General features: G+C 34.8%; 1 protein-coding gene across 18 annotated transcripts in view; it reads right to left on the bottom strand.

The window, feature by feature from the left end:
* Positions 1-22,365, bottom strand: part of CDH18 (cadherin 18) — a 490,532-nt gene that overhangs the window by 44,915 nt on the left and 423,252 nt on the right. For all 18 annotated transcript variants that reach the window (XM_088170648.1, XM_088170626.1, XM_088170705.1 and 15 more), the window contains 3 exons: positions 19,602-19,769; positions 8,685-8,872; positions 4,468-4,721 (listed from right to left, as the gene is read on the bottom strand). In XM_088170648.1, the coding sequence (XP_088026774.1) occupies positions 4,468-4,721; positions 8,685-8,872; positions 19,602-19,769 (610 nt within the window). The remainder of the gene's footprint in view (positions 1-4,467; positions 4,722-8,684; positions 8,873-19,601; positions 19,770-22,365) is intronic.

The raw sequence follows: 22,365 nt of genomic DNA, 5'->3' as shown, positions 1-22,365 counted from the left end.
ACAGCCTGATTAGGGTCCAAGAGAGAATTTAGTTGAATTCCATCAATATAACAAATCAATCTTCCAAGGACCAACAAAATATAAAGCAATTGTAGACCCTCTGAAAAGAGAATATGCTTATCATTCTTATCATTTGACACTACTGTCACAGGCAGAGTTCTGATCAGGACCTGCACCCCATTCACCAGAAATTTTCTATAAGATACCAGGAAAAGAAAAATTCTTTTCAGAAATGTAATCAACCTAAATTAAATGTAATAAATGAGTGCAAAAACATGACTAGCAGGGGCAGAGGTCCTATCATTAATGCTCAAAACAGTGATTTACCTCCTGTATCACTCATGACAAAGTAGTACTCAAAGGAGTGATCTGATGTTACAGTATTTCTATAGTGGGATGTCTTATTTCTCGAGCACAACTTTAAGTGTATAAGGTTAATAAAGGCTTTCAGTTCTTCAAAGCATATTATCAAACCGGGAAGTTATGCTGGGGGAACTGGTTCATGTCATGGAACTACTTTGACTATTATATCACAGCTGCAGGAAATGTCATGATCTGAAAGCTACGTCTTAGCTCTTTTCTGAATCACTGCCTTGGAGGTGGCTTGGGGAACAGCTGCAGCGTTATGTTTCTGGAAACCCTGCCACTGGCAACAGACCAGAGGCAGCTGGGAAGCTCCAAGGATCATCTGGGGTATGTGCTGTGGCTGGGTGGACTCACCACCCAAGGATCACACCTACAGGAAGATGTAAGGGTTTCAAGAGGCGCTGCCCTGCCCTGAGACAGCACTAACAGCCAAGGGCTGCTCTCAACACACATAAGTGCCTGGCCAGTTAAAAGTTGTTTTCACCCCTAATCTCCATGCAAATCTTCTGTGTATGAATTCAGGAAGAAAGAAAAAAACATAATTTCTAAGTAGATATAGAGAGATTTAAAATGAATAATGGACTAAGAAAAGATTCTAATTAGAGCATTTAATAATCATGCTTTCTTCCATATTGTGTGGGAAGAGACCTTTCAAGACCCACTTGCACACTAGATATTATTATAAGTCATGACTTAACTCTGACCTTTTCAAGCAACAAAAGTATGAGTATGGAAGCAGAATACTTGACACAAAGCAATGAAAGGGATTAGTTTCTCATAAATGTTCCTACAAGGCAGTAATGTGAATGAATTACAAATAGGGATATTTTCTGTTGATTTAGAAAACAATTTTTTAGGTAAATTTTTAAGTGATTGTCCAACTACTCAAAACCCCTTTATATTTAAAATTAATGTGATGAAATTTTAATATATTCATTTCTCATGCATTCTATTCTATCTTGCTTTTCATATTTCAGTAGAGTAATAATCTTATTTTACAACAGAGCATTTAAAACACTTTCCCTGAAAATGCATTTCTACTTTTCAAAGAAAAAAACATCGATCAACTTAAAAACAAAAAAAACCTTTAGAACAGTCCAATTTGCCAATCAGATAAATACTGAATAAAAAGACTCCACCGCTGTTTGTTACAACATCGTTGCCCCACTGCTGCAACATTTGTTATTACAGAGGTTGTTCTGCTGGAGTTTAAAGACTAAAACACTATTACAAGCACTTGCAAAAAGTCAGTGCCCTCTGAAGACTGCTCAGCTCAGGAACAATGTGAAATTACTATGATTAAATTGCAGTGAGGAAATAAGGACAAAACCCACTTTGTTTCCCTCTACTGATAGCAATAGGTGCTGCTATTTATTTCTGTGTTCAGTTCAAATAACTTGAAAATATTTCAGCACTGTTAATTACCTTAACTACACTTCCAACCATTATTCTGTATACAAGAGTTGTTCCTGCCATCAAAATAAACTGTTACTTAATTGGGCAGTGAACAAATCACAGCACTGTATCTCTTTTAGCAGCTGAGCAGGAAAGTGATATGGTTTCAACTCTGTGTGCCTAAATGTTTCATCAATCTCATAAACAGCAGCGAGTGTCCACACAAAGTGGAAAGGATGCACAAGTGGATGAGGAAAGTCTGATAAGCAAATTTCTGCTCTGTATCTTGTCCTGTAGCATGACAGTATTTGGAGATGTATCTGAGCCATTCGGACAAGAAGCGCTGTCCTGTTACTCCCGTGCTGCAGAGAGGTCAGGAGGGTAAGTCCTATCTGTACCTATCTTCTCTGGAAATTGTGATCTCTGCTTTCTAAGAAAGTTACACTGAATCTTCCTGGTTAGATTTTTACGATCACTATTTTCATTTTCAACTAACTAGGAATTGTGGGGAAACAAAGAAGAGACATGACATTGTTACTTCTGACTGTCTTTGAGACAGCAGGGTTTCCGACAAACAGAAGAGACATTTCCTGCAAAGTAGCACAAAAGGCCGTAAGTGCACTGCCTGGAGGCTTCTGAGAAATACAGCCACCTCTGAGTGGCTCCTTTGCTCATCGCTCTGAGTGGAGCAGGGGGCAGGACCCTGCCTCCAAGTGGAGCAGTAGCTCAGCCCATGTAGTCTGTCCCACTTCTTAGGTCACACCTCTTCCAACCCATAGTTTCCAAGCTGTAGCCAGATCTTGAGACAATACAAAGCCCTTCCGTACGACATCAGTGTTTCTGTGTGAAGCTGAGGTAAGAAAAGGGGGATTGGAGCTGTCCATTCCCAGAGCAGTGTTTCTGTTCCCGCAGCAGGAAGCTCAAGGAAAACTTGAGGGTACACAAACGCAGCCTGGTGTCTGTTTAGAGTCCCACACAGCAACATGCTAGTTTGGGCCTTAGAGAATCAGCATCTTCATAAAAAGCCCACACTCTCACAAATGACATTCACTATTAGTTCCACCAAGATGGATAAAGCCTGGCTAAAGGGTGGACCTGGTCTCAATACAATGCCAAGGATATCTGAGCTGCCACTGCCCTTGCCAAACTCCACAAGCACGTAACTGAGTGAGAACTGGCTCCCTTCAGATCTTCATGGCTTGGTAGGTTATGTTAGCACTCCATATTTTTCTCCATTGAGACAGTGATATGGAAGGAACAACTCAAAAATATATGTGAATTTAGGGAAAAACACGAGAGACAAAAGCAAGAATATTTTTTTCCCTCAATTATATTAATAATATGGATACTCAACCACTGGTTACAAATACAGATTTGGAAAAACAAACAAACAAAAACCCAAAAACAAACAAACAAAAACCCCGAAACAAACAAACAAAAACCCAAAACAAGCAAACAAACAAACAAAACAAAACAAAGCAAGTACAAAAAGCTCAATATTTAGAAATATTTTTCCTTCTGATCCCTCTGTCTCCAAATTACTGCCTGTTTCACCCAGAAAATCTACTTCTGACCTTCCCAGACTTTGTACAAATTGCTGCTGCTTCCCTTTTGCCAAAATTATCTCTTTCTAGACAAAACTGTTATGGGCAACAGACAGCTGAATTATGGACAAACTAGTAAAATCTGCACTTGTCCTTCCTACTCCAAACTTCCACAACAGTAATTGGTCTGACTGTGTTAGTAGCTTCAGAATCATAGTATTAGAGCTTCAGGCATTTGGCAGCTATTTTTAGCAAAATTATATTATGTATGTTATGATTTAGGCACAAATATCATAATGGAAATTTTTCAAAGGCAATAACTTGCCACTAAGAAATTGCATTTATTGATTGTCTGACAAAAAATCTGAAATCTTAGACTATTATCACAAAAGAATCATAAAAGCCAGATGCTTTCATTGTTCTGAAAATATTGTTTCATCTTATCAAGATGATTTCAAGCAGATTTCAACTCAGTCAGGAGACTAAATATAACTAATTTGATTAAGAAAAACTGCTTTCCAAGGATATAATCATATGATTTCTCCGAAGGCTATATCATTCTATCACGGAAAGAAAAAGCATAGCAATGTTTTTGTGGCTATTTTTTGGAAGCTTTATAAATCTACTAACGTCTTTGACACAAAAAGTTCATGTACTGTTCCACAAAAATCATTATTACACATACTTGATTCTTTTAAAACTACACTGAAGCTGAAGCATATTACAAAATATTTGGTTTATCCTCAACCAAAGCTTTGCAAAAATGAACCTGCTTGTCTCCATAAGGAAGATATATCTAAACTTGTTGCTGTCTTGCATAAGCACCTGGGACATCCAGAGTGCAGCAAGTGTGCAGAGGGCCAGTGCAATTCTGGCAGACACAGGGAAAACATTTCTATGATATATAACAGATTTACAGCAGGATACCACTGGAAAATCAGACCTTTGCTGAAATGATGGGATTTATAGTGCAAACCAAATAAAGTCTGAAGGTTGTTACTAAATCTAATCCATACAGACAGATCGTGACACTGTTCCGACCTATGCTTCCCTTTATGTACTAAAATAGTCTTCATACATTCCAGGTGTCATTAACCCTTAAGCTTGTGAAATTCAGTGTCATGACTGAATAATTAACCCATATAATTTGGATTTACTATACCTCACTAAACTGCTTGCAGCATCAGGATCATGTGCCGTTACTGTGCCAACAGGAGTCCCAATCTTTGCATTTTCATAAACCTCCATGACATAGGAAGGCATAGTGAAGAGCGGGGGTTCGTCCACATCGCCAACGATGACCTTCAACATCGTCACATCTTTGAAAGGTCCCAGGTGCGAAAAGCGAAAATCAAGGTGAGTATTTGCTCCTTCTATATTAAGTGTGTACGATTTCTTTTTTTCATAGTTGAGTGGCTGTTGGCAGAAAAAAAAAAAATTCTCAGAGTAATTCTGTTCTCCAGTTTAGACTGCTAGTAACTTAACAGCATCTTTTCTGTTTAACTTCAACATTTCTTCGTGTTACTGGAAAGGGATGATATTCTTTGATATTCTGGCAGCCACTGCCATACCTGGCATGTAGAAGGATGTAAACAAAGCAGAATAGTTTCAGTTTTTGTCTACAAGAATATTGGAGAAGATACTAGTTTTGGAAATAACCCAGGTTTTAGAATAGTCTCAGATTCTACTTTCATGATAATGTAGCATCTGGATTTTCTCACCTTTTGGTCTTAATCAGTAAATCTTAAATTCTGAAAAAAGGTAGATACATTCAGGATGTATCCTGGATTAAAATAAATCCACATCTTTAATAAAAAAAAGCTTCATAGACAGTAACAGGGACTTGCTGTCTATGAAATTAAAATTAAATTTTTTTGAGGCATCTCTTTTATCCTCAGCTTAATAAAAGCGACTTCTTACAGGAAAACAGTCACTGCTAGAGACAGGAACTTTTATGACCAGGTGGTCCTTCTAGGGAATGAGGGAAAGGCTGTAGATATAGTCAAACAGTCTCAAAACACAGTCATATCATTTAAAAAAAAGTTGAATATGCATGGAAGTTTTTTTTTAGAACCAGAATTTTTATTGCCATTATGGAATGGCAGAATTCCACTGATGCCAGAATCATTCTGTGAGTGTCTAACAAAAACTCTTCATCCAAGTTTAAACTGGTATTTCATGTAACCCCATGGAATGGCAAAGTAGTACGCTGGGCAAGACATATGAGGAACTCAATATATGGCTTGTCACTGTCAGAATGTGTTTTGTAGATTAATCTTATAATAAATTTGACTGATGTTGCATAAGAAAAATTAGTCAGGATTTATATACACTTTATATATTTCTTTGATTTCTCCTCTGTGTACTTAAGGGCAATTAATTTATTCTCTGAACTCTAATAGTATAAGGTTTTTGTGATCCTCACATTCTCTGTTTCCCTGTCCTGAAAGCAAAAATAAAAAGTTTTAAAGGCATGGAAATTTACCATAACTTTGTAAATCTATTACTATGCAAGAAAAAGTAGCAAGTATGCTCATGTCAATTCATAAAGAATTATAGTTTTAATAAATTCTAACTCAGATGTTCATTAATTTGGTTTTTTGCTATGAGCAGCAAAATATTGAATAGTGATTTTCATTTCTCTGCAGCATATATATTCTAACAGTAAACAGGTTTAAAATAGGATTGCAACTTGTATCTTTGATGTCTTTTTGGAAAACTCAGTTTACTCTGACAATGACTGAATTAACTTGTACAGGAAGATTAATTTCTCTCAAAAAACACAAAAACATGAGGAATTGCACAAAGTCTTGTAGTAACACAAACTTTATTTTATCTGGTTCTTTGATCAGGCAATATCACTTTTCTTGTCTTTTTTTTTTTTCTTTTTTTTGACAATAATCTATTCAAATAATCAGAAAAAGCTGACATTTCAAATATAGCCAGATTACTTTGCAGTTTTTTGCTTTCATTTGCTTTTTTTTTCTTCCTATAACATCTTAAACATTAGCTGTAGATATAAGGTGAGAGACAGACTTGCCTTGTGTCTCTAGATAGGCAAATCATTTCCGTATTTAGTTAAAATTATCATTACACTGAAGATCATTAAGTCTTCCCCAGAAAGAAAGCAAAATATTTATATTTTAGATGATGAAACAGGTATTTTTGTTCATGTTTTTTATTTTCCCAATGAATAATGTCTTCCCATGACAATTACCAACATAACCTCAGTATGTACTCACTGGCTATTATGATTTTCATGCCAAACTGAAAATGCCAAATGTAGCTCAGGTGACCAGTTACAGGGCTAACTGGGAAGTGCTGCCGCGCATTACATTGCAGTTTGAGCTTATAATATGAGACTCCCAAAAGGAATTACTGTAACTCCCAAAAGAAGTTACAGGATTTTATGAGAAATAACTATCTGTTTCTTCAGCATTTCTAGTCACATTATACAAAATAGAAGAGACATGGGCTGTTAGACACTTTTTCTGGGAAGCCTGAATGATACTTGTTGACTTGAGGTCAGGAAAATTCTAGCATATTTTTCTGAAAATCATGATGAAGGGAGAGCATGATGGCTATCCTTTTTTTTAGGGATATAGAGAATATTGGCTTTTACTGGGTTATTTTATTTGGGTTTCCTCCAGTTTCTTACTCAAACAAGGAAATGCATGAGGTAAAGTGGAAATACCTCCTGGCAGTTTGCAATCTGCCCTTTGTCGAAGGATCTTTGAGACTGAAGAATGGTTCCATAGGTTTGTCAACAGAAAAGATAATTAAAGTACTGGGTGTTTTGGGTCAGACCAGAATGAGACTAGAAAAGATTCTAACATTCATAGCCTTTGCATACCTGCTGAAAAGACTAAATGGAGGCCCTGAAAAAATTTATTTTTCTGTCAGAATCTCACATAAGGGAAGTTATAATATTTTGATGAGAATTTCAGGTCATTAGACACAATATTATATATATTTTGGGTTTTTCTAATATGCCTACTGTAAATTCTTCTGAAGAAGTACTAGAGGACAAATCATTCTATTCTACTGTTATAGAAGGCACCGTTAACTGTTACACAAAACCAAAACAACTCTATTCTTTGTTTAGATTATTTATTTTGGGTGGGCTATCAAAAAATTCAGCTTGAAACCCAATCTAAATTAAAAGCAACTATAGCACACAGAATATAATATACTTATTAAACTGCATACAAGATCTGAGCAAATAAAAGATAAAAAACCAAAAAAAAGTAAAACAAGATCACTTTTTTTAATACTGTACAAAGGAATATGGTATCTGAGGAAATAATGGAGGTATTATACACAAATTTATGCAACTTTTAAGTGCTGAATTTCTGCTCAATTGGAATATAACATTACCTAAGCAAAATGTACCTCTTCTTGTCTTGATGTAAAAATGACTTAAGTTATTGTCACGTGTATACAAAAGAACAGGCAAGAAATGCTTTAGTGATATTCTAAATCATAGTGAAAAAAATTTAGAAGCTACTTTGCCAAAACCAGAAAGAAAGGAGATTTAACATATTTTTACATGTCTTTCATTTTGTTGCAAATTCTTACATTCTACTTCATGTTTTGAAAGTGCATAAATGTTTTAGTTAATGAACAATAGCCATGTTGAGAATACAGTGCTCATTTTGAAGAACAAATAATAGATTATGGTTTTAGTTGCAACAAGGCCATCAGGAAATAGATTCAGTGGTATAAAAAAGACAGTTTATTTTTATGTGGTTGAAAAAGGTGGGTATTACATAACCTTTACAAAAGACACTGAGTTAAAGCTTTTTAAGATACTGAAAGAGATATTTTAAATATTTATGAATTATTAAACTAATATTTTCTTGAGTTAGAAACTAATTTTTAATAACTAATTTTTAAACTAACTTTTTAATATCTGAGATACATATATATCTATCCAGAAAAAAACCCATTCTTTATGATAGTTTGAATTTATTGTCTTCTTTCACATTTTTTCAGGCTTTCATGTCTCTGACCACTAATCAAGACCAGAATACATATTAGCAATTTTGAATATATAGTCACTTTTAATTTTTAGGATTAATGGATATATATAACTGATATCTACAAGACTCAATGAAAAATCCACATAAGAGTTCTCAACTGACAGCAACAAATATAGGAACTACATATAAATGATAGCTCTGTGATAGCTTGACCAGTAACATTTTCAGTCTTTAGCACAATACTGGATCATTTAGATACCATCTGATAGTAAATCAAAGAATAACAGTCTATGAAAACTGAAACACACATTCATTGCCATAGATAAACTTTCTATGCCAAGTAAGTCGAGGACAAAAGTAGAATCTTCACCCAAATTTTACATCTTCTGTGGCTTACCTTCTTCAGAGAGAGAATTCCTTCCCTTGTTTCTTTGTCAGTAGATATGGAGAATACCCCAGAGCCATCGCCATTTATAATTGTGTACTTCATGTCTGCATTTGAGCCAGTGTCTGCATCATTTGCTTTGATTTTGCCAACTGCTGATCCAACTTGAGCCGACTCAGGAACATACAGTTGATAATGTTCTGAGGGGGAAAAAACCAACATAATAGTTCAGACATTTTCTAGTCAAATTAAATTAGAGAACCATTATTTACTTGATAGATGTCTGAGTCAAGGGAAGAGTATTTACATATTCTGTAAAGTGAATTTATTTAGATCCTTGAAAGAAATCAAAACCAAATTGTATTTTACTTGGGATGCCTTCATTCCCTATTCAAAATCCAAATAACCTGATGTAGGATTTTAGTTTTCACAGCTGTTGCTGTACATCACATAATACAGAAATTACTTCATATCAGTAATTTTACAAGTTTATATTCTCCATAACCAAAATATATATATTTCACCAACTTACAATTAAATACGTGGTCAAGTGAGTACTTTTGAACTGAAAAATCTGTCGCATTTTTCCCAAATTATAATAATTTTTGCAACATTGCATCAACATTTTCAACACGTAAATTTTACTAAAGAAAAACGGAATAATGTAATATTTTACTCTTTGCACAAAAAATTTAACTGCCATCCACAGTAAATAAAAATTAACATAATGGGTAAAAAGAAGTATTGCACATTTGTGCCTAGGAAAATATTCTTTTACAACTAGGACATCCTTTCAGTGATTTTGTAGCCTATTAGGTTAATAATTAGTAAGTGAAATATTTTTTGGAAGATAATTCTCTTAACTGTCTTTATGTTTTTGTATGAAATTTTCTAAAAGGTACAAAGATTTCTGGTGGACAAGAAGTTGCCACAAGGAAATAAAAGTAGCAAACAGGCATGTCATTACATAAATCTGTCTCTATCTCCAACTAGGCCAGGAAAACAGCTTAAAGAAGATTTCTCCAGCAATGCTACCCTTATAATACAGCAGGGATGATGAAATCTACCAGAACTGAAAAGAATAATTCACATCCAATTGAAGGTCTGCACATGCCAACAATGTCCTCATTTCCCCTCTAAAAAACCCCAAGCCAAATTCTTCCCTAACAGTCTGCAGAGTTTGCATCACAGTCCAACCACCAACACAGTAAAAAAAGCTAAATAACCTCTGTCACTACACATCTTCTGAAACTCTAATGAGTTCCTTTCACGTTCTTTGAAGGCATTCTGTGGCAGTGAGTGCAATAGTGCAAAACTAAGTGGTAGGACAGTGGGTCAGCAGATTTGAAAGTGGACATGCAAAAGTTAACAAGTTGTTATGGGTTGCTGGGTTTAAGCCACGTAGCAGGACTGCAGAGGTGCCCTTGGTAAGCATGTAGAAAAAGAAAGGCAAAATTTGAATTGGATTCAGAGATTAAACCTGAGATGTGGCAGAAACTCACTACTGGTTGGATGGATTGAAGAAATTATCAACCTAAAGAAGCTGCAACTGAAAAGAGAATAGATACCATCACTAAAATATAGCTGCCTTTACAGACATCTGCTAGAAAATAGATGATTTCATTATAAATTTATCTAATTCCTTGCACTACAGTTCCTAAGCCTATTCTTTTTAATTTTTTTTTTCATACTAGCCCAGAGTACTAGCAAACAACTAGTAGAGTGATAAGGATGGACAAATGCACTAATCTTTGTTAGTCTAAAGGAAAAGAGAGGTTTCATAGGAAAACAAAAATTAAGTTCTTATTCATTTTGGAAATCTTAAGCAAAATAAGAAATGTCAGCAGAGCAAGAGAAAAATTATAACTTCACAAGTAAAGAATAAAATACCAACACCAATGTAACAGGACAATTACTTAATCAATTAAAACTCATAGTTAATACTTTGATGCAGTTCTTTGATATGCATGTAAAAGCCACCTACACAAATTTCCAAATAAATGCCCCACAATGATTTTGCTTACAGATGATGTCAACCGACATTTTTGTATTGCTGGTTGCTTTACTTCAGACATTAAATTATAGTAATGGGATGAGATTGATTGTGAAATTTACTTAGCATTAAAATAAATGCAAAATATGGTTTTTTTTCTTTTTTTTTTACTCTTTTGCTCTTTCAGAAAGGAAAAGATTAAAGCCATTAAGAATATTATATATAATCAAGCCACTTCAGGAACTGGACATACTATAACTCATATGGTAGGGTGAACTAATTGGAGACTTTCAGAACTAATTGGAGACTTTCAGATAGCTGAGCTTGTTCAAATATATCTATCTACATGACACTATGCCCCCACTTTATAATCATACCCCACGTGTTAGCCATCTGTTTCAGAAAATTGTTTTACTGATACCCGCTTCAAAGATTCTGAAATGCTAAAACATCGAGCAAAACAAATATTTGAAATGACTCATGAATTCTGTCAGTTTTTATATAACTGAAACATTTAAAAAATGTAGATAGAATTAAAATAAAGCTGTTGAAAAAATAAAAAACTCTTAGATTAAAAGGTCAGAAATGTCTCCCAACAAGAAGCAATTTAACCATTGCTTCATAGAGACAGCCTGACAACATCTCATACAGACATGAGCCAAATAGATAAACATAAAAAATACTATCTAAAAAAACCAAACATGCAAGAAAATAAAACTCAGCCACATGAAGGTTAAACTATATTACAGACATTTTTTTTGGCTAGTGGTGAAACTGGAAATGTTCAACACTAAATCGTGGTAAGCTAGTTAGAGGAACTGATGAAAGTCTCAATTGAGCACTGGAAGAGACTTCCCAGAGAAGAGGTCACAGCACCAAGCCTGTCAGAGTCCAAGATGGATTAGGACAATGCTCTCAGGTACACACTGTGACTCCTTGGGGTTCTCCATCGAGACTTAATGACTCAGATGAGTCACTTCAAACTCAGCATAATCTGTGACTCTGATTCCATCAATGTTTCCTTGGACCATAAAGAAAGTTTAATAGGACACTGTGAAGTACGGGATGTGTATACTATGAATTTACAGTTCTGTATTGCAAACTATTATTCTGTCTAAACCCTCTAAAACAATTTACTGGGAAGATAGGAGACCTGAGGATTGGGTATGATCAGTCTATAGCAAAACTTTTCCATCAAATCTGACCATGTTGAACAGATTGTTCTTATGCTTCCAGCATTGCAGGCTTCCAGGAGCTCATGTGAAGCAGAAATCCTTCGGGGACAGTCTAATTTTATCTAAAGGAGCTGGCCTGTTTCTTACAGATCAAGAATCTTGGCTGATTCAGTTCTCAGCTTTTATCACATTCACTCACGTGCACTGCCTTTGCTCATGATATGAGGAAATTAATACTCTTTTCCAGGTAAGGTACTCTATAAGATACCACTTTGCAGGACTTCATGCTAATTGAAACATTTTCTAAATTCAGGTATATGATCTTCATCTTTCAATAAACTTTATGGTTTATCTGTCATTATAGTACAGAAATAATTTATTTATCTTTAGAACAATATACTTTAATTTCAATTAGCCGACAGGCAACCTCCAATGCTGTGTCTTACTCTCAGAAAAGTAATTTGTCGGAACCTCTCAAAAAAGAAGTATAACAGTATTTAATGAAAATCAATGAGCATATTATTGACATTTTTGTATTTATTAATCTATTCTATTCTGTTGATAATTTTTACTTACTTTTATAGGCTACAACATCTTCTAGAATAGTAGAAATTACCATATTTAACAATGGGAGGGAGAAGCGACACAATACTGAACACCAACTTGGGAGAAAGTGTTTATTACACTGGAGGGCAGGGCTGCTGCTCAAATGGATCTGGACATGCTGGAGAAATGTGCTAAAACAAAGCTCATGACATTCAGTGATGACCCCAGAGGAGGAATAATGCCATTCATCAGTACATACTGGAGGAGCCAGTTGTAAGGCAGTTTTGCAGAAAGGGACCTGAAAATGAGCTTTCAAGGCTTTACTAGACAAGACTCTTAGTAGCTTAATCTAACTGAACCTGCTTTAAGCTGGGCTTTGGGTAAGATTACTTTTCCAAGTCTCAAGTGAACCTATGACCCTGTTGTTTATGAAGGTATGTCTCATGTTTTACTGCCTGCCATCTCTGATAAAACTAAAGTGGAGCTTCAACTGTAGACTGTGCTCAATGTTCCTTGATGGCTTTCTTTGAGAAAGCTATTCTTCACTCACAGAGCTGCTTGTTTTCATTACATGTAATAGATTATTCTGATTTCTCTTTTGAGACTGCGGTCTTTTTTAGAAGCCTATTTGTCACAGTATGTCTTGGACATATGTCACATATTCCTTTACTATGCTTATTTTTAATAAATTAAATCCAAATTTAATCCATCTTTATGAGCACAGAAACTTCTATGATTGTAGTCCAGTCAATTTTATACCTACTAATTTTGATCTGAATATTCTTTTAGATGCCAACATCTCTTTCATAAAACTAAGCCAAGAAATTTTTAGAGGTATGCTACTCTTCTTCCCTCCTAAAAACCTCAGTGCTGTTGCACTTTTTAAATGTATTTGAATTATAAGTGAAGTTACTTCTTATTTTCAAATATGACAATCAAAAAACTTCAAAAGTCAAACCCTTCAAACTTTTGCTCACCTTGAAAGTGTGAAGAACACAGAAACCTTGGGTCAATTTAGTAAAATAAAAAACAAACCCTCTGATGCAAGAGACTCCTTTGGCTGAAACAAAACTTGTACATCTCAATATTCTTGCTTTTTACATCTCAGTGTAAAACAGGAGTTATGATTATGATTAAGAATTTAATCAGTGATGAGTTTATGTTCCAAGACACTTTGGCTTTAGAGACAATACCTAAAAGTTCTCGAAAACTTTCTGACCTCAGAATACTGAACTTTCGATCTTGGAGAACAAAAGTGTTCTGGCTTCTTGTAAAAATTGAGATGTTTATGTGGCTCATAGGTAAAACCGGGAACATAAAAAAGCCTGTTTTTCTCCTGGATTTTCAGATTCACTACTTTCCTGTAGGTATTGAATCCCCAAATACATATTTTCTATGCAAATGGCACGGGAAAAGCAACATATGCACTTCATAAAAATAACTAATGAGGAACTTAATTGTTGGATGTGATCTGTAGCAGTCCCTAGAGGCTGTGCTCTGTTCAGTATATTTTGTACCATTTAAAGGGGGACCCTGGCTGCATCAGGAAGCTTGGGTAAAGCAGAGAGCAATAGCAACTCCTATAAAAGGGTTAAACTCCATTTGGACTGTGTTTGTTTCGTTTGTATGCTTGTTTTTCCCTGGCACTAGCACAGCTAGGATTGTGATCACACTGGGGTTTAACTTCATAAAGGACATGAAAATTAAGGCTTTCCAAAGAACACTTCTCAAAATGGAGTGGTCCTGCTCCCCATCCTCCACTCTGAGAGAAAAACAAACAACATTCTCTCATTCCCAAAACCATTACAGTCTTATTCAGAAACCCATAGAAAAATGAGCAAACAAACCAACAAAAGCCTGTGCTTTTTTTTTTTTTCTGTCTAGTGTTTTGAAGTTATTTTAATATGTATAATATATGTAATTCATAATGGATCTGGTACACAAACATGGACAATACTCAATAAAATGAAGTAAGACTCCATGGTACTGTTATGAGTAAAGCTGAGGTACCTAGGTAGTGCTAAAACTCAAAAACTCAGTATGTAGACCACATATTTATTAAAAGTATTTAATCTGACTGGCATAAATATATTTTTCTCCCGTCAAACTTCCTGTAATATTTGAATCCCATAAAAAATTCTGTTACCAAATTTTCTCGTCAAGAATTTTTATTAAAGGAGAGTTTTACAATACTATTGAAAAGTATTATATTTAGTTAATTAAATTTTACAATAAAAACTGATTACCGAAATCACACCTATTCTGCCCAGGACACAGAACATCATGACATTTCCTGCATGATCAAATGTTGTTAAATAACTCATGTCAGATTTCAGTGATATATAAAACAATTTGGTAGATTTAGCTTCAAATATTGTGCAAATGCCAGAACACACCATTCTTCTCAAAAAAAAAAAAAAAAAAAAAAAAAAAAAAGACAAGATATTCGTCTAATTTTAGTGAAAAAAACTTAATAAATAAGCAACCTTTGAAAAGAGAATAATTTCTGGAGTGAAATGCTTCCTAATACTCCCTGGATACTGTATCATTGCTGGACTCATCAACATGCAGACTCATAGACTCACAGAATGGCTTGGGTTGGAAGGCACCTTAAAGACAATCTGGATTTAACTCCTCTACCATGGACAGGGACACCTTTTACTACACCAGGATGCTCAGAGCCCCATCCAAGCTGGCCTTGAACACTTCCAGGGATGGGACATCCAAAGCTTCTCTCAGGACCCTGTGCCAGTGCCTCCTGATACCAAAATCTACTCTTTCTGCTTAAAATTACCCCCCTTCTGATATCATTACCTGCCTATGTAAAAAGTTGTTCTCTATCTTTTTTATAAGTCCTTTTTATGCACTGAAAGTCTCCAATGAGGTCTCTCTAGAGCCTTCTCTTTACCAGGTTGACAACCTGAGCTCTTTCAGACTGTCTTCATCAATGAGGTGCTCCAGACCTCTCATCACCTTCATGGCCCTCCTCTGGACCCACTCTAGCAGGTCCACAATATTTCTTGTACTGAGGACTCCCGAGCTGGACACAGCACTCCAAGTGGGGCCACACAAGGGCAGAGTAGAGGGGAACAATCACGTCCCTTGACCTGCTGGGTGCAACTCTTTTGATGTAGCCCAGTTGGCTTTCTGGGCTGAAAGTGCACATTGGCTGCCCATGTCCAACTTTTCACCCTCCAGAACCTCCAAGTCCTTCTCCTCCGGGATGCTTTCACTGAGTTCTTCTAGTCTGTTTTCATGCCTGGGATTGCCCTGACCCAGGTGCAGACCTTGCACTTGGACTTCTTGAGCTACATTAGGTTCATATGGTCTCACTTCTCAAGCCCATAAATGGCACAATGAACATGATCTAGATTATACTAGATATGCAAAAAATCTAGTTTAAAAAGGTATAGTTGATCAGATGTCAGTACTCTTAAGAGAAACCAGTTATCATGTACTTGTTTTATTTAAAATCTGAGTTTCCTGAGGACACAAAAATTTTGCAATCCTTTTAACTCAATAGTCTCCAGTAATTTTTAACCCTTGTCCAATATCAGACAAATCTAACAGAAGGACAGAGATCTAAAACACATTACGGTTCTATAAGCCTCTTAGCAATTACTGGCTGAAAAAGGAGAAAAACCTGCTCAAAAACAATTAGACAAAATTTTACTTTTCTTATCACATTTGGAAGGAACCAAATGGTAAAAGAGAATGCAGATAGCCCTGGATTAGTCACCAGGTAGTACAGGACAGGCTGCAGCACATGGCAGTGGGGAGTGAGAGGGTGCTGACAGGTCATGACAGGAAATCATGAGAATTGGATGTACTACGTGGAACTGGGGATTCAGAAAGAACCACACTGGAGTATGAATTTCAAAAGAAAATGAGTAGCAAATACTTTTACACTTAGAAACCTTACTAGCATTGAACAGAGTTAATGTCTGTTTCTGGGATGTGAGTTTACATTTTCAGAATTAACAGGAACATCTTCATATGACATTCCTATTTAAACATGGCCATGTAATAGTCATACAATGATATTGTATAAAGAGAGGCTAAATTAATTATGCACAAACATAATTTCACATTATGTTTACTATTGCCATGAAACTATCAAGGCTCAAAAATCAAACTTTAAAATCAATCTTTATAAAAAGTGTTTTAAGTGATGAGTTATATTTAAATTCTGCTTTATCCTAAGGAACTGAGCTAGACGTATCAAAAAACAAAATCTACAAATTGGAATCTAGACACAGCAGCTATAAATTTTCTACACACTGGCCAGAATGTAATAATTAGCACTTGATATGCAAAACATGTCAATAGAAGCCTCTACCTAGTGTGATGATCTTGATGCTAGCAGAATCTCTTCATACTAAACAAAGCAAAACACAGAGAATTTATTCATCTTAAGCAGCACCAGAGAGAATTAATGAAAGAAAAGTATACAGAATATTCTGATATAGCTCAAGGCTGATACAAGTGCCATTAGAAGATGGAATATCTTCTATCAAATTATGAAATAAATTTATGACTATGAAATTAGGGCCCTCAATGATCAACCTCATGGATCTATCAATGGTAAATCTAACAAGAACTAAGAGACGCAAAAACCTGCTATTCTCCTGCTGAATTCACAACCCTTTTCCTACTTTTGAGACATACTACTGTTTTGCAATCAGAATTTTTGAGCTATGTTTCCTATGCCAGAAATCAGACTGATAAAATTATGCAATCCTGTTTCATATTATTCCTCCTGGGTTTTTTTTGTTTGGTTTGTTTTGTTTTTTTTTTGGTTTTTTTTTTGGTTTTTTTTTTTTTATATTTTGGAAAACTACTGCCCTTTTGTTAGGACTTTCTTTGAAAGAAAGTCAGCTCTATTTAGAATGAATATAGAGAAAAACACAGTAAACCCTCTCAAGAAGATATATTTACAACCTTTATTTCTAAGTTTTAAGTAGGGGTTTAAAGTATTTCTTTAAGGGAAAATCCTGCATATCTTCCTGCATTTTTCATGTCTAATGAACACTGATCTACTAAAGCCAGAAAGCTGCCTTCTTTTAAATATACGCAACAAAGTATATTTGCAAATAAAACAAATAATAACAGCATCAATCAGATGTACTTCCCAGCATGTTCTCAAGTAAGATACTCATACAGTTAGATTCAAAACTCACAAGAATGGTAACGGAGAAAAGGAAACTAACCAAAAGAATGTGGTTTAGCTGAGGCTCAGCCTGTCCCAAGGGTTATGCACTCGATATAGGCAGTTTTGGTTAGCACTTCCCTTGAATTCAATTCTGAATGTGACAAGCCTCAGTAAGTCTCATTTAGCATTCCGTCTAATAAGGAAATTGAAGAGAAATTTAACTGAAAATCATGGCACACAAAGGAAACAGAGGAAAAATAAACAAAGAAGTTATTTATTTTAGTGTAAGACTTGTGTATATAGTCCATGATGGTAAAATGGTCCTTTTTAAATCAGTTGTATTTTCATTCTTTATTACTAACATGCAGCTACTGCTCTTCTGCAAGGGGTTTAAAATATAGTTCTTGAAAAAGAGTAAAGAAATAATGTCACTCATAACTGTGTATAGGAATCTTCTGTAAGGAAAAAAAGTAAATGTTTGTATTCTACCAGACTTGTTCTAGAAATAATACTTTATGTTAAAAAGAGTAAATATTAGAATACAATTTTATTTTGCCTTAATAAGTTTTCATTGAATGTGAATTTTTTTGTTATTTTCAAAGATATTAGAATCCCTTAAAACATATAAATTATAAAATGAACATTTTATATTTCTTTGATTTACGAAGAAATATTAATATAGATAAATACATATGCTAATGTTACATTTCTGCTTGCCAATCAGTTTTCTGTCTAAACCCTTCAATTCAAAATAGAAGAGGCCAGTTCTTGAAACCTGGTAGGTAAGTATCCATTCCTGCATCCATCGAGCTTTCAGGAAACTTAGGATATTCTTTCTTTTTAAATTTAGCTCTTGTTCAAAGATAAGCCTTACCTTTTGCCTTTCCAATAGTTAGGTAGTATTTAATAGAATAATGGATGCAATTAAGAGTTTGTGGAACATAAAACTGAATATATTTTATTTAAAGGTGTGTATCAGAAGCTTTATGTTTTCAAGTCTTTGTGAGGCACAGAGAAGATACTAATTTCTACAACACCTTAATAAGCCTACTTACTGTTTGGCCAGATTTTATACAATGTGTATTGTCAGGGAGCTTTGTTTTTCCTTGAAGTCTTGTGATCTCTACTATTGTTTCTAAATCTTTTAATTCAAACAGCTTAATGCATTTCCTGGTGGATGTACCTATAAGTACCAGCCCATTATGTTCTACAACAGCTCATGCACTGTAATTTGTCTGAGACCAAATTACAATATTCTTGTTGGCCTTAAGCCAATATGCAGAGAAAATGCATTTATGTTGCAGAAGATTTTTAAATAAATTGGCGACTGAATTCAGAATTCCTACAAGATCCCAGCTACTGTGTCAGATCAATGTGTACCCAATGAGCTGAATAGAAATTAGCTTGCTATTAGTGGTCACATTAAGATATTCTATTCTGGTATTTACTCTTCATATATTCATGTGATAGCATTGTTTGAAATCAACATCAACAATTCATTTAACTATGGTAAAGTCAGGCTCCACCATTAGTCAAAAACAGTGAGAAACATCTTAAATTTTGACCATCTATAGTGTAATAATTGATCTTAAGTTTAATAGGGTAAAGAAAAAGGAGAAGAAGAAAAATTGACAGATGCATATGGAAGCAGCCAAAGGCGTGTTGGGTTAAATATTTTAATGAATTGCCTTATTGCTGTTATCTACCATAGGAACATTATAATTCCCTCGTGGGATCAAATCATACAATTATTGAAATATGCATTTAACAAGGGCTGGAGAATAATCCACATATTAAAACAGTTTTCTTTCGTAACTCATTTCAATATTATTCAGTGGTTAGACTGAAATAAATTTTTACTGGTTTCAGTTTTCAGTATTTTAACTGTGCCATCTCTGTGTTTTATCTGGAAATACTGGAAAATTAAAAAAAATATTGGTGAATTCTAATGTTTTCCAAGCTGCCTTTTCCCCATGAATTTGACTACTAACTTCATTTCGCTAATAGCTTCTTACTTCACTGAAAATCAGTGTGATTTTCAAATATGCCGAAATTGTACATACTCTGAGGAAACCTGGGTGGATTGTCGTTGACATCTGTGAGTGTGATATTTACAGTTGTTGACCCTGACAGCCCTCCGACCTGCCCAGCCATATCTTTGGCTTGAATGACAACGGAATAATGCTCTCTGGCTTCCCTGTCCATGTTGTGCAAGGCAGTCCTGATGACCCCTGTGAGGGAAAGAAAACAAACAAACAAACAAAATATCAGGATTAGCTTGTTCAAGCAAGAGCAAAGGCTAGGCATATCCTTTCTTTAAAGGAAAGGTGGAGTGAAGTTGTTTTCAGTTGTTTATGTCAGATATATATACATACATAAAACAGAATTTCAGATGCTGCTAGGCAATAAACCTGCTGGATAATATGAAGAAATTGAAACAATATTTATTAAATCAATTATTGTATTATCAAATAAGTAATCTCATTTATAGCATTTCCGACCCAAAATTACATTGCCAAAATAACAGTGTTTTCTCATATAACTCTTTAAATAGCTACTTAATAGAAAAACTAATGAATTGGAACTTTTACCCCAAGGAACAAGACACAAGGTGTTTTCTAAAAAAAGTTAATTTCTAAATTAATATATCACGGATCTCTTAAAACTACCCAAAAGCTAGATTTTCTCATTTGAAATATCTCAAAAAAAGTATTTTTGTTTTTGATACATGTCAATTATATAAATCTTTCTTTATGTTTGACTTAATTAATAATTATAAAGCAAAAGATAAGATTTTTATTGTTATTAATACATTAGAAAGAGAAAACCAAAATGGAATGATTGTAAAATTATATTTTTTATCCATCATCATTGAAATTTTTTTTCACATTTAGTTACCTATACACGTAGAAGCAAAGATTAAAATAAAACTAGGGACAGACAACCCTGTGGGCACAGCTTCAATTAGGAGACATTTTTCACCTATGATAATAGCTGTAAATTAGACCCTGCTAATGTCTTTGATCACAGACTGACAGGAAAATCGTGGAATTCAGAGAAGAGAAGTGTCAAGTGCAGTGGTAGGGAACCAGCACATGCTGTGGACCGAGTAGCTGGGAAGGAGCTTTTCAGAAAAGAATCTGCTGTGGTCCTTGTCCAACATGAGCCAGTGATGTGTCCTTGCAGCAAACAAGGCCAACATTTTCCCAGGCTCCATCATGAAATGCATTGCCAGCAGGCTGAGGGAGGAGATCCCTTCCCCTCTGCTCATCAACTCTGGAGTGCTGAGTCCAGTTCTGAGCAATCAGTACATAAAAGACATTAATAGACTGGAGTGATTTACATAGAAATAAATAAAGAAATAAGTAAAATTCCCAATTTATTAACATTACATTTTAAAAGAGCTAAAATTTCAGCTTAACTTCTGTTGGACTCTGAAAGTGAGCTCTTGCTATAACCAGTAAGTAAATATACCATAGCATCATCAGATGTTGCTCCTGGATAAATTTTTATCAGATAATTACCAATGCAAAGAATCTTAAGAAGTAGAGCCTTACTCTTCAGAAGAGCTTTATGTACAGCACTATTCTTAAGTTTTTTTGGTTCCCACAGTTTCAGATGATGTAAAACGTATTTCCCAGAGCATTATTTTTCTTGTATTTTAAAATTACTTTCTTTGCATTTCTTCAGTAAAACCATTTAGCCATTACTACATATGAAATGGAAAATTTCATGTAGCTTATACCATTGTTTCCATTCTGTTCTGAAAGCAATTCATGCAAAAATGAGGAGATCTATGCACAATGAATATTTTTTAAGCATCCATAAAGTTTTAGAATTATTTTAACACAGTTTTGCACTGTAAGTTACTTTCCATCAGAAGTGTAGATTTGGACAAACTGGCTAAAAACAGTATACCAGTCTGGTTTAGTTCATCAGTGCTTTCTTCCTTAAAATGATATGATTTGAAACAGAAATGTTTTTTCAAAAATTGCAACATGATATATTGAAAATAATCACAGCTTATACACACTCTAAACTTAGGAAAGGAAATTTACAGAGTAGTTTAGATAAAAGGAACTGCTATAATTTAAATACACATTTTCATCAAAATAAATATGGTTCACCACAACTGGTACTACTGTTCTGAAAAATAATTTTACTGATAAAAAGGAATATGGAACTGTACTAGAACTGACAATGTCCCGCTTTGACTTTTCAAGTGAATTGTTTTAGTTTTTTTACATTGAAAACAAATGTATCATGCTTATGCATATGCATGGTATCCCAAGTGTGGGATTTTTTTAAAAGAACCGTCCATTTCAGCTTGCAAAAGACCAAATGTAACATAGTAGAACATGTCTTCTACACTATCCTCCCTAGTACAAGCCACTTGCATTTTTAAATTAATTTAAACAAACAGAATTTCCCCTGATTTATGTTTACTTTCCTTTGTTTGCTTCAAGAGGTATGATACTGAATTAAGGCTCGGAGATAGTTAATAAGGATTTGTGGATGACTAATCATGATTAATCGCTTCATCTCTCTCACTTGCAGCAGATTCCTCTTCTCTGAAAACTGAGACAATGAAATTGGGCAGGTTCTTAACTTCAAAACCTTGTATACAAAGTTTAGAATGAGAAAACTAGTTTTAAAGTTTTGATGGGCTGAAGGCAGGAGGTGAGAGAAGATTTAGTTCCTTCTTTTTCCTGGGTTTCATATACATTTATACACCTGAAATCATATTACCTCTATGAGGCATGTAACAACTGTGAGGACCTTAATGCTCTGTCCTTGTCACTAGCAGCTCCACCAGCAGTCCTGGCA

This window comes from Sturnus vulgaris, chromosome 1 (genome assembly GCF_052056855.1).
Source record: "Sturnus vulgaris isolate bStuVul1 chromosome 1, bStuVul1.hap1, whole genome shotgun sequence".
Lineage (NCBI taxonomy): Eukaryota > Metazoa > Chordata > Aves > Passeriformes > Sturnidae > Sturnus > Sturnus vulgaris.
The sequence above is the reverse complement of the archived record's forward strand: the minus strand, read 5'-3'. Positions and strand labels throughout refer to the sequence as shown.